Source organism: Salvelinus fontinalis, chromosome 35 (assembly GCF_029448725.1).
Source record: "Salvelinus fontinalis isolate EN_2023a chromosome 35, ASM2944872v1, whole genome shotgun sequence".
In the NCBI taxonomy this organism is placed as follows: domain Eukaryota; kingdom Metazoa; phylum Chordata; class Actinopteri; order Salmoniformes; family Salmonidae; genus Salvelinus; species Salvelinus fontinalis.
In genome coordinates, this window is record NC_074699.1 from 19,587,306 (window position 1) to 19,599,611 (window position 12,306).

At 43.4% G+C, this 12,306-nt stretch overlaps 2 protein-coding genes across 9 annotated transcripts in view; one reads left to right on the forward strand and one right to left on the reverse strand.

Annotated features, from left to right (window-relative positions):
• Window positions 1-4,210: 4,210 nt before the first annotated feature.
• On the reverse strand, window positions 4,211-6,760 carry LOC129834982 (pro-adrenomedullin-like). The gene is made up of 4 exons (XM_055900341.1): window positions 6,654-6,760; window positions 5,975-6,090; window positions 5,719-5,844; window positions 4,211-5,494 (listed from the first exon to the last, which is right to left on the reverse strand). Exons 2-4 carry the CDS (start codon window positions 6,076-6,078, stop codon window positions 5,191-5,193), a joined length of 534 nt encoding a protein of 177 aa, XP_055756316.1. The 5' UTR covers window positions 6,079-6,090; window positions 6,654-6,760; the 3' UTR covers window positions 4,211-5,190.
• A 3,582-nt stretch (window positions 6,761-10,342) lies between these two features.
• LOC129834473 (myotubularin-related protein 13-like) overlaps window positions 10,343-12,306 on the forward strand; it is a 157,261-nt gene continuing 155,297 nt past the window's right edge. For 7 of the 8 annotated variants that reach the window (XM_055899481.1, XM_055899484.1, XM_055899485.1 and 4 more), the window contains exon 1: window positions 10,343-10,523. In XM_055899481.1, coding sequence (XP_055755456.1) covers window positions 10,469-10,523 — 55 coding nt within the window. In that variant the 5' untranslated portion in view covers window positions 10,343-10,468. The remainder of the gene's footprint in view (window positions 10,524-12,306) is intronic. The other variant, XM_055899488.1, reaches the window with a different exon arrangement.

Below are 12,306 nucleotides of genomic sequence, written 5' to 3' on the forward strand. Positions count from 1 at the left end.
CCACTGCTTTTCTGTTCTCATACTTAAAAATTCCATTCCTTGCATGAAGGAAAGTAAGGAACTTGAGATGCATGGCCCCCAGGCTTATAGGACTGCCACGTCTCTAACTGTCCAGGTGTCCCCTGGAGGAAGGAGGATTGATGATGAGGTGTCCAAACACTAGTTAGGGAGACATTTACCTGAGTATACTCATCATTTAGCTCATATGTCACATTACGGCAGGTAACCTACTGGTTAGAGTGTTGGGCCAGTAACCGAAAGGTTGGTGGATTGAATCCCCGAGCTGACAAGGTAAAAATATGTTGTTCTGCCCCTGAACAAGGCAGTTAACCCCCTGTTCCTAGGCTGTCATTGTAAATAAGAATATGTTCTTAACTGACTTGCTTAGTTTCAAGGTTAAATAACTAAAAATAAATAGACGGCTACTGTCCTCAATGTTGCCTGTCTGGATTTCAGCATTGCTGTGGTCCAACTGTAACAGGGCAGGATGTTTCACTACTATTTAGTGATTTCAGGTGACATATGTATCATGTGACATGTGTATTTTCCGTTAATACCATTTAAAAATGGTGCTTTTGTTTAGGTGGCCAAAGCAATCACTTTGTCAAGCTGGTGCCATTTTAAGTCACTAGATGGCATTAGAGCCAAAACAATGTAATTAAACATGTCTCTGGCAAGCTGTCTTATAGCGCATGCCTTCTTATACAATCAGATAATAATCATCTGCATTGCAATTCCATTGGCTCCTATCCCTGACTTTTACAATAACCCAAGACAATCCATAACCTCTCTCTGATCCAGTGGAGTTACTAATGACCATGTTTTGACTAAGACAGGAAGGAAGTGCACTGGCCTCTTCTTGAACCATACATTCATCCAAATTGTATCTGGCATACCAATCAAATAGAGTTCTGGTATACACTTCACTTGCCTGTAGCAACATGTTCAATAGATTTGGTAATCAAGCAAACCAAAATAGGTAGTGTATACCACATACAGTTGTTGGAAAACCTTATGTCACGCCCTGACCATAGAGAGCCATTGTTTCTCTATGGTATAGTAGGTCAGGGCGTGACTGGGGTGTTCTAGTTTATTATTTCTATGTGCGGTTCTAGGTTTATTTTCTATGTTGGTGATTTTTATGATTCCCCATTAGAGGCAGCTGGTACTCGTTGTCTCTAATTGGGGATCATATTTAAGTAGTGTTTGTTCCCACCTGTGTTTTGTGGGATATTGAATTTTGTATTTTGAGTTAGTGTATGTAGCACCTCTGTAGTCACGGTTCGTTGTTTGTTTCTTGTTTTGTTGTTTTTGCTAAGTTTCACTATTAATAAATTATGTGGAACTCAACATTCGCTGCGCCTTGGTCCGTCTCTACAAACAGCCGTGACAGAATATCCCACCACAACAGGACCAAGCAGCGTGTCCAGGAGGTAAGGCCATCATGGACTTGGGAAGAGATAATGTCAGGAGACGAAAGCCTTCCATGGAAGCAGACGCAAGCGGTGAAGGAAGGACAGCGACGACGCCGGGGTTTGCGGCCACGACGCAAGCCCAAGAAGCAGCCTCCCCCCAACATTTTTTTTTTGGGGGGGGGGGGGGGGCACATGGGGTGGTCGGCGAAGTTGAGGGGTGAGTTAGAGACCGTCGGAGTTATTGGATAAATTGGAGGAGAGTGAACGGAGGGCAGAGTTAGAGACCTTCGATGAGTTGTTGGATAAATTGGAGGAGAGTGAAGCAAGAGAGCTGTTGGTTTGGCGTAGTATGCACGACATTTGCCCTAAGGAGCGTGTTAGCTGTCCGATGCCACCTGTGCCAGCTCCCCATACTCGTCCTGAGGAGCGTGTCATTTGTCCGGTACCATGTGTGCCGGCTCTATGCACCAGGTTTCCAGTGTGCCTCCCCAGTCTGGTACGTCCTGTGCCTGCTCCTCGCACTCGCCCAGATGTATGTCTCCACAGCGCAGTACGTCCTGTGCTAGCTCCTCGCACTCGCCATGCGAAGTGTGTCAACGAACCGGTACCATTGATGCAGGCTATGCGCCTTCACAGACCAGTACGTCCTGTTCCTTCTCCCTGCACTCGCACTGAAGTGCGTATCACCAGTCCGGTGCCACCTGTACCGGTACTACGTATCAGGCCTCCAGTGCGCCTCCCCATTCCAGTACGTCCTGTGCCTCTTCCCCGCACTCGCCTGAAGTGTGTGTCACCAGTCCGGTACCACCAGTGCCGGCTCCACGCACCAGGCTTCCTGCGACGATCCCCAGTCCAGAGCTTCCAGCAACAGTTCCCAGTTCGGAGCTTCCGGCAACGGTCCACTGTCCGGAACCTCCTGCGACGGTCCACTGTCCGGAACCTCCTGCGACGGTCCACTGTCCGGAACCTCCTGCGACGGTCCACGGTCCGGAACCTCCAGCTCCAGGGCAGGAGCCTTTCTCTGCGCCGATGCACAGTCCTAACACGGCATCCAGTCCAGCTCCATGGCAGGAGCCATCCTCTGCGCCGATGCCCAGTCCAGACACGGCGTCCAGTCCCGCTCCATGGCAGGAGCCTTCCTCGGCATCTAGGTCCAGTCCAGGCACAGTGTTCAGCCTGGGTACATGGCTCGATCCGCAGGATGAGCGGGTTCTTCGGCCTAAACCAGAGCCGCCTCCGATGTTGGCGGATACGCAGGATGAGAGGGTTCTTCGTCCTGCACCAGAGCCGCCAACGACACTAGACACCCCCCCTAACCGTCCCTTTTGGTTTCATGTTTTGCGTCCGGTGACCGCACCTTTGGGGGGGGGAGGGGGTGTACTGTCACGCCCTGACCATAGAGAGCCATTGTTTCTCTATGGTATAGTAGGTCAGGATGTGACTGGGGTGTTCTAGTTTATTATTTCTATGTGGGGTTCTAGGTTTATTTTCTATGTTGGTGATTTGTATGATTCCCAATTTGAGGCAGCTGGTAAACGTTGTCTCTAATTGGGGATCATATTTTAGTAGTGTTTGTTCCCACCTGTGTTTTGTGGGATATTGAATTTCGTATTTTGAGTTAGTGTATGTAGCACCTCTGTAGTCACGGTTCGTTGTTTCTTGTTTTGTTGTTTTTGCTAAGTTTCACTAATAAATTATGTGGAACTCAACATTCGCTGCGCCTTGGTCCGTCTCTACAAACAGCCGTGACACCTTAAATGTTATTCAAAGTTTAGTTTTGAATTTGCCTGTGGAAGAGTATAGTTTAATGAGAACAAATTGAATTTTGTTAACTGGCATTAATAATTGCTTGATAATTAATGGGCACATTTAATAAACAAACAATCTTTTACAGGGTTTGATATTTCAAACATCCATGGAGTGAATGTAACCTTCCTGTGGTTGATTAATAGCAATGACAAACTTTTGTGGTTAGGAGTGTTCTAGCATGGAAAGTCGTATCAAAGCAACATTAATAATCCATACCAGATGCAGGCAGAGGAACCTGGAGCCTAGGTTAAATGATCAAACCCTTAGCTTTATGTTCCCTACCTATTGATCATAATAGACTGTGAACCAAGGAGCTTGGATTTGCTGTAGCCTAGGCTACTCCATGCAAACAACTCATGACAATGAACATGACAACGCGTCAACCTCTTGGCATGGTAGTGATGTTGGTATCTTGTATGAATGAATACCGCTGTGGAATTTCCAGTTTCTGAGAAGTACATGTACAACAATTAGCTACGCTAAGGTTCACATTCCCTGAGGATGGAAGGAGAAGTCAGATGTGGTCTGTCTGTGTCTGTCTGTCTTTCTGCACAGCTCATGAGCGCGCTTCGCCAGGGCTGTTTTTACGATGCTCTCTGCGTGCCTCTCAGGAATGTTACACACCCCCCCTCACAGCGCTGCATCCTGATGTCCAGACCATCTACCATTGTGTGCAGATGGAGCCGGGTCTCTCAGCCTCCCATAATGGCTCAAGGGCCACGCTGCGGTGTGGAGCGAGCCAGAAAATATACACTGTACTATGCAGGAATGCGCCTGGCACTCCCGTCTGCCCTCTAGGGGGTCACAGGGAGAGTGGAAGGGGGGTTGATTTAATGAGACCCTGAAATCACTTAACCCAGACCAGGTGCTGCGTGTTTCACTGGAGCTGGGCAGACAATAGAATGCCACTTTCAATTTACAACAGTAATTTCCTGTGGAAAATAAAAAGTCTGGACAGAGTCAACTTTTATATGCAAAATGTTTATTGTATGACAATGTTAATTGCTTTGACACAAATAAAATAGACAACATTTACAAATATATTATACCATAGCTATAAAAACATTTATCCTATTACCACATTTTGAAACATATAACATCCATGATGCAAACAATAGTGGAAACAACAAATAGTTACAATGCCCTTATATTTTCTTCCTGTACAAAAATAGTTCTATCTCCATAAGTAGTTGAATCTAACCTATATAATATTTAAATAATGATATCTGAAATATCTCATATACAAATTACCAAATAAAAATATACATACATAGATTGCACATGTGTTTATACAAAACATATTCAAGTATAGTTCAATCCATTGTGGACTGGCACAGATATTTCATACAATCTCTAAGGCATTTCCCTCGTACAGTGACCAAAAACTTCAGCTTCATAGCTTTGTATTATAAGTCCATCTCCTTATGTTTAATCTCCCTGTTTGGCATCGACCAGATGTCTTTAGATGTCTTTTAGGTCCACATGGATGTCTGACTGAGAAGGCTGGGACTGAAAAGTGCAGATGACTATAGAGGGTTTGGTGAATTTGGCTCCTGTAATCCACAGGGTAAAACTCAAAGTTCAGGATCTGCATAAGAGGTTTATAGAGTCCCAGTATTTACGCAGTGGACTCTTCTCTGAGTCTGTACCGCTGTATTGACCTTGCTCCTCTCCCACAGCTGGGCAGAGATAGCACCATCCTCAGCATCTCTCCCTCTCTCTCGTCACGGTGCCATCCAGTGCCTGTAGACCAGCTGTTGTTTTGGCGCTCTGCATCGCCAATGCCTCTGCTGAGTCCAGCTTCCAGAGCCGGCTGCAGCTATCGCTCAGTACTCGCGTCTGGAAAAAATGCACTGGAGAACGTTTGGAAAAGGTTTGAGGCATTTGGAGAATTTTAGAACAGGGCAGAGACACTAAGCCTCGGCTGCTGCTCTCCTCCCCTGTTCCTCCCCCGTACAAGTCCAGCTCATGTCCGTCTGAGCAGCTCCTCCAGCTTGTGAACATGTGAGTCTGCGTTGTCCCAAACGGGCCTCAGCCTGCCCCCCTCCAGCCTCAGTGTGGCCCTGCGCTCAGGGAGGGAACGACGCCTCCGGCCGTAGCCTTGTGGGCTGATCTTGTCGATGGGTGCACTACCAATCTTTAGCTTGTTGTTGAGCTGGTGGATGCGGTGGGCCAGGTCGTGCACCGTACACGTGCCCAGAGAGCAGCCCGGTCTCCAGGCCTGGTTCACTGAATTTTTGGACCTCTTGGTTCGGACACTGATGTCAGTGCTGGAAGAGAGAGGAGGGAGAGGACCATTAATTAATGCCTTGCATTCCTGAGCAGACACAACTTGGCTCAGAGATCCCCTCCACAGCTTGCTTACTTTAATGAGCCTTGTTTGACAATGGTGATTCATCTCTTAATTCCATTTGAAATCTTGATTTCTCAAGGATAACGAAATAGCACCATGCACATTGAGTTATGTAAAGGTTTGTATGGTATAGGCTTTTACCTGGAATGAGGAATCAGGGTGTCCCTGACGTCTTCTGGGCTGACAAACTGTACAGACTCCGCTATCCTCTCTGCAGAAAAACTGTTTAAATCTCGTCTCGATCTGCTCTGCATCCATATGCTCAACCTGGGAAAGAAGAAATCCAACTCATTAAAAACTGTTCAAAGAAGTCCACAAAGTCCACAACAGTATGTGCTGATATCATGGTCACTATGCATTGTAGAAGACTTGACAAATAGCTCATCAATTAGCTCACCTCTTTTTGAGCTCTGGGCTAATTTCAAGTTGGAATCCAGCCACGCTCTGGGCAATGGTGGCCAGCAGACAGCCGTAGATGAAAGACTGCAGGATTAGTTTCATTTTGACTGGCACCTGTGGGGAAAGTGGGAAAAAAATTGTTAGTTATTTACTTATTAACGATAACTTACTTCGTTACCGCCTATCATTCCATGGGAGCCCCCCCCCCTCCCAACCTCTTGCTGTTGCTTACACAAGAGTCCAAAAGCCAAGTTATTTGCACTTATCATTCATTTATTTAAAATGTCACACTAAGGTCACATTTTGTTCTCTTAAGTAAACTTACAGCAAAGTTGCAGGCCCTGGCCAGTGAAAAGCAGGACACAGTCTATAGAAGACTGAGTTTCCTCAACTAGAGTAAGCTTTAAGGTCCCCTGAGCAAAGTCAATCCCATTCAGTCAATTAAATCCATAGCCCAAAAAGAACCAGTAAACTTAAGGTTAGATAGAGAGAGATATGCCTTATTTGGTATTTCTGCCCGAAGTCCACAACCCCCCACAGTCATGCACAAGAAGACCGGCACTCCTTATATAATAAGATTGATAACCTGTCCTTGTCTAAAGCACTTGAGCTCCTGATAAAGCCATCTGTAGCAAACAGAGCAACAGTCAATATTTGCTTCAATTGAAAGTACATACCTGAAATCCTTCAAAAATTCACTTGAGTGATAAAGTAGTTATGGTAGAGTCAATGTGGAGAGAGTATTCCAAAGGCTTCTTGAAGTTGCTGTTGGTGCTGAAAGGCAGCTGTGACACTGTGCTAATAGTCTCTACACACCAGACGATGAGCCTTTATAGTGGAGGTGGGAGGGGCTCACTGACTGACACACACAGACTTTCATCCCAGTCCCCCCACTCCACCTCACACAGCCCAGCACTGCTGGAAGCCTGCTTTATCAGTGGGATAATGCAACAACATAGCAAACCCAGGAGAATAATAAAGTTTAAATAAACCAGAAGTAATTCAATAAATATTTGGGTCATATGAGAGTGATTTACTGTAATACTTGTTAAGGAATGTTGTTGTTGTTACCTCTGTTTTTCATTGACAGAATCTTTATTTGTGATGTGAAATTCACATTTTTACCTTCCTTCTTTTTATCAAATGTATTTATAAAGATTATATATATATATATATATGTGTATATATATATATATATATATATGTTTTTGTTATGTCTTCACAAACACATTAAGAAATAATGATTCACACTCCGAACAGAGAAAATGGTGAGTGCTCATTCCTTTGTTATTTGGGGAGGAGGCAGAGAACATTCTAAACAAAATGATTTTGTCCTCTGACATAATTAAACATTTTGGACATAACTGAACTTTGAGGTCAAGGGGTTATTAACTTTTGTCCACCTGCATTCCGGCACATTTTTGTCATATATAATTTCATCAATGTTGACACAATGCCCTCTCAAGGCAATATCTAATTACAAGTTTAGTCAGCTTGAGGAAAAGTTGGTTGGTGGGTTTGACATGAGATAACACAAGAACACTAAGTAGTTATTCATTAATAGTAAGTGTGTCAAATTATAACCACTACATTCTCCATGTCTGCGTTTGTTTAAACATTAGGGCAAATATTTGACTGCAAAATGTGTGATTTATTTTCATATTTTTTGGACAAATGTTTAGAGGAATTTAGTAATTATCTCAAATAAATCAAGAGGGTTCTTTTTCCTAAGATGATATCTGTTGGCTTTACATAATCTCCAACTAACATGGTATTTTAAAAACAATTAGGATGACTTCTTCATGCTCAGCACATCACGACTGAGATCCAGAAATGAATGGGATAATAGGTTGAGTCACAAGAGCCAGCAAGTCTGTCTGCCTCCGTGACTCAGAACCCTGTGTTACTGATATCTGTTCCTCACAATCACTGATTATATGACTTCATCTCAAACCAAAGTACAATGATTTTGCACTGAACCCCTTTAGCTCTTGGACCATAATAAAAGTACATTTACTTTTCAAATGTGCTTAGCTAAATTAAACTATTCCAGAATGAATGGTGAGACATATTTCAAAGTATGGGCAGTGAAATAAAGCAAGATATGCAGCGGGGTCAAAACAATGTCAGCGAGGGTCATAAGGCAGATGTTGATTACAGGCCCCTGGGGACAGATATCTGCACAAGATACCATCGGGATTAGCACAGGGTGCAACAATTTTAGTTTTTCATTCCAATCGACCACACAGCTGACCCAAAGCTGGTGTCTGGTGAGGGTATGTCTGGGACTGGGAACAGGGAACAGTGCATTGAAATTCGCTTGTGTAGTCCCCAAAACTTGGTCTTAAATCTCAAGAACACTCTGAAAAACACTCTGAAAAAGCCATGATGTGGTCAAATAATCAAAATTTGTGGCTTTCAATGTGTAATGTCTTTAATAGCAAATACATACGTATTTTGGGAACAACATGTGAAATGCTTTCTCAGTGGTCAGAATGTATCTCAAACAACTGATAAAGAACCTTGTATGTGCTGAATAGAACATAGCTGTATCTATATCACGTGCAGTAATTCAGTCAGAAAGTCACCTAAATCTCCCTTCAGCCTTGAATTGAAATCCTATTACGCAGCATTCTATTCATAATTCTTATGGCTTCCTTGCTTACCTGGTGTCCCTTGTGTTACTGTAAATACATAAATGTGAAACACGTGTTGTAAACCAGCAAACATTTTGTAACCATTTTGCAATGATAATTACCTCCGCCACACAAGTAATCCTCAAGTACTCAAGTCATTTAAATCTCCTAATATGGAGAGAAGATGATTGCGCAACCATGATAGTATCATTGTTCATTGGCTCCTTATATGGAGCAATCATTTGTTAGCTTCTTGTAAGACAGGTGTCAAGAACATGACTGATATTTGTTCAGTCACAGCTGTGGTATGCTAATGTAACAGGTAAGGTGGGAAGGAATGTATGCTAGGAAGCTATGTCTTCTAAGGTATATACAGGAATAGATGAACACATACCTAGATATTGATATGTTATGGAAATGTTCCTCAAAGTTGTCATGGTGATTTGATAGACCTGGAAGCTTCGTGGGGTTTTCACCTGTATAGTCATTCATTCTTTCATTCTGCTCCCTTGAACCCCATTGATGTGGAACAATTTCCCCCCAAAAAAATATTCAACAACTATATTCAATATTCAACAAGTAGATGACAAAAGTCATGATTTATTATTTCATCTGCAGACGGAGCGGCAGACATATTGGATTATTGTAAAATACTTTCTGTTCAGAAATATTATGCTATTGTCCAAAATAGAACTATGCTACATGTCTGGTGTTGAAGTGAAGACCCTATCATGACAGATATGATAACACCTTACAGAAGAGAAGCAGCTGATAGCATAAGCATAATAGTTGGCGGAGCGGGATAATCAACAAAATTAGCTTAACAATAGGCTATTTGTTAATGAAGAGATTCTCTCTCAAATTGCCCTAGTACGCTAGGGACCATGACGTTGTGGAATATGTTCAGTCCAAGTCGTTGAGATGTTGGCAAAAACAGCACAAGAGAAGAATTCCCGCGCACCGGTTTTCCACCCCGCAGCGTCTCCCTCCCCTATTTATTGGCAGGAAAGGTCACTCACTGTCTACAGCATTCCAGAAGTGAGTGGAGTTGTACGCTCTTTTTTCACATTTTGCCTGACCTTGCCCCCAAGTCGTGTGTGAGTGACCCTAACGCTCCCCGGTGTGTGTGTTTGTGTGTGTGTGTGTGTGTGCGTCATAGACATTAAAAGGTGTGCACGTGTGTCTGAGAGAGAGAGAGAGAGAGAGAGAGAGAGAGGGAGGGAGGGAGGAAGGGAGGGGATGTTTAAGTTTGAAGGAGCATTGTGATTATGGAAAATAGTAATCACGCTATTGACATTGATTTTTCCACCAGCACTCTCTGCTTAGTGCTTCTAGCGTACTAAATATCCTATACAATTAATTCAATATATTTTTAAGAAACACTGGATGCCACAATCTGCAATACTTCTAATTTATATTATTGTATTATAACCCAGATTCTTGCAAAGAAAATTAGACTACTATTTTTTTGCATCTAGCCTAGATACTCCTCTATTTTGTCTCGTCTACTCTCGAATGGGCTTAAAAATATTTGGGTAATTTATTTATATTTATTTTAGTTTGTAGTCCCCCCCCCCCTTTTTTCTCAATCATTGGTAGGTCACTTTTTTATGTGCATGCTAAAGGGATTCTAGTGGTCGTCAGATGGCTTTCCGTGGTGGCCAACAAGCGGTGTGGCAGGGTGTGACCCCGTTTGCAGCCACACAGTTTCTATTTGTAAACCAAGCGCCCACGCCCATGCATGTCGCTACTCCTAGACGCAGGCGCAATATCACTCCTTCTGTCAAACATGGCTGTGCTTTTGAAGAAAGAAAAATGCTGAATTGTGTTGGTAGATTTCGGAAAAAGCAGCAAACATGGCGAGATTGGGTGATTATTTGATCGTCGTGGGATTAGATCAGGACAAAACGGGTGAGTTTTTGAATGTAACGCTTGGAACTCGAATGCTAAATTGAGCTTCAAATGCTTGGGTTTATCCAGGCCGTCAGTGTTTATAATGCTAGCTGGTTAGCATAGACTAACTAGGTAGCTAGCCATTGATATCTGAGATTTGAAACAGTCTGCAGCATCTTATTGCTTAACTACCGGTAGATGTAGAATGTCTGATGCACATACGATGGTTTTTAAATATATGCAACGGGGGGTGACTGTGTTGTAGATATTTAAACCACAAATTGGAGTTTCATTGAGTCGAACTGTCACATCCTGTCTAGCTGATGTGACAAATCCAGCCTTTGGAATTGTAGTTCGTGACGTGCGTGGCTTGCACCGGGAGCAGTTTTGGTGTCATGATTTTGGAGAATGCATTCTGCTGTAAGATTTGCATTAGTCTCGAGCTGCTGTGATTTATTTAGTCTCATATAATTTGCAACCTGTAGGATTTCTCCTTTTGTTTGACACCGGCAGAATGCGAATAGAAATCCTAACTTCCCGTCTTATCCCAAAATTGTTTTATCCAACGTTCCTACAAGATGGGCTGGGGATTTGGGGAGGTCAATTACTTGGTATTGCTGTATTTTTGGGGGGGAGGGCTCAAAAGTGGGGCCCGAACTGAGGTTCTCAAACCAGACCCACGCTCTGGTCTGCTATAATTCCAACCCAAGATGTTCTACAGTTCTCCTACATGGCTAGTTTTGAAATATTTAATCCACTATTATACAGGTATAAGCATTTTTATACTGTACTTTTGTAATAAAATGACTTGGCCTACAGTTGGAACATTCCTTTTGATTGGGCTTGGTTGAAAGAGAGGAACCTACTGAAGAAGAGCAAACAAGAAAGAGGATGTTTATATTGATCCCAAAGTATGGCCTGCATTTGAAGAATGATGAAGGAACGTAGACAACCCGTAAGGAAGTAAAGACACATCCCAAGTGCAGTGACATCTTTCCAGGCCCATGTGTGAGAGGGAGACACCACCCAGTCCAGCTGAATCCCCTCACTTACTAGAGGCAGCCACATGAATAGGTAAATAGTGGCCCCAATGTCACTCAACTGACAAACAACTTTTGTGCCGTAGGAACAAAATGTTCCTGGCATCGCCGGAGCCTAGATGGATTCAGACCGCCATCCTCACAAAAAACCCTGTTCTGACTGAGATGGATAGTGATGAATGGACTGCGAGAGTGATGGATCTCCCTGATAAGAGGATGTTTCTGTTGCAGTCGTGGGTGATTGAATACGCCTCTAGTAGGGACAGGGGGGAAAAGTATCTCTACCCATCAATAGTGAGGTTTATTTTCCCATCCTCTTCTCATGTGTTACTGAGGTGTGGGATTATGTACATCCAGGGCTGTTTGGAACTGGGGGGGATCAGCAGTTCCCTCTGTGTGAACTGGAGTTGCATTCTCTACTCTACTACAAAACCGGAAATTATTTTTAGCGTTGATACACTCTCGCAAAAAGAAAACAAACAACAAGAACATGTCTCCCTGAGGATGCATTTCACTTAATTGCTTTGCCATTCTTTTGTAAAGCAGGATCATAGACAGTGGGCTGAGTAGACAGACAGGAGCTGCTTTTTCTCCACCTTGCTCGTCCAACCAGGGATCCACACAGAAGTCAGGATCACTTCCCTGCTTCATTGTGGCTCCTGTTCCAAAATCAGTGACTCCTAAAAAATCATGTTGATACTAGTTGTCATTTGTTGAGAGAGCAGCCCAGCCAGTCCATGGCATAAGCTAGTTTAGGCTAT

What these genes read in the sequence shown, in the direction of transcription:
- LOC129834982 (XM_055900341.1), bottom strand. Translation starts at nt 6,078, where the DNA reads ATGAAACTAATCCTGCAGTCTTTCATCTACGGCTGTCTGCTGGCCACC. An exon ending in AGCCCAGAGCTCAAAAAGAG is followed by an intron (nt 5,845 to 5,974) that starts GTGAGCTAATTG and finishes CTTCTTTCCCAG; the next exon opens with GTTGAGCATATGGATGCAGA. An exon ending in ACCCTGATTCCTCATTCCAG is followed by an intron (nt 5,495 to 5,718) that starts GTAAAAGCCTAT and finishes TCTCTCTTCCAG; the next exon opens with CACTGACATCAGTGTCCGAA.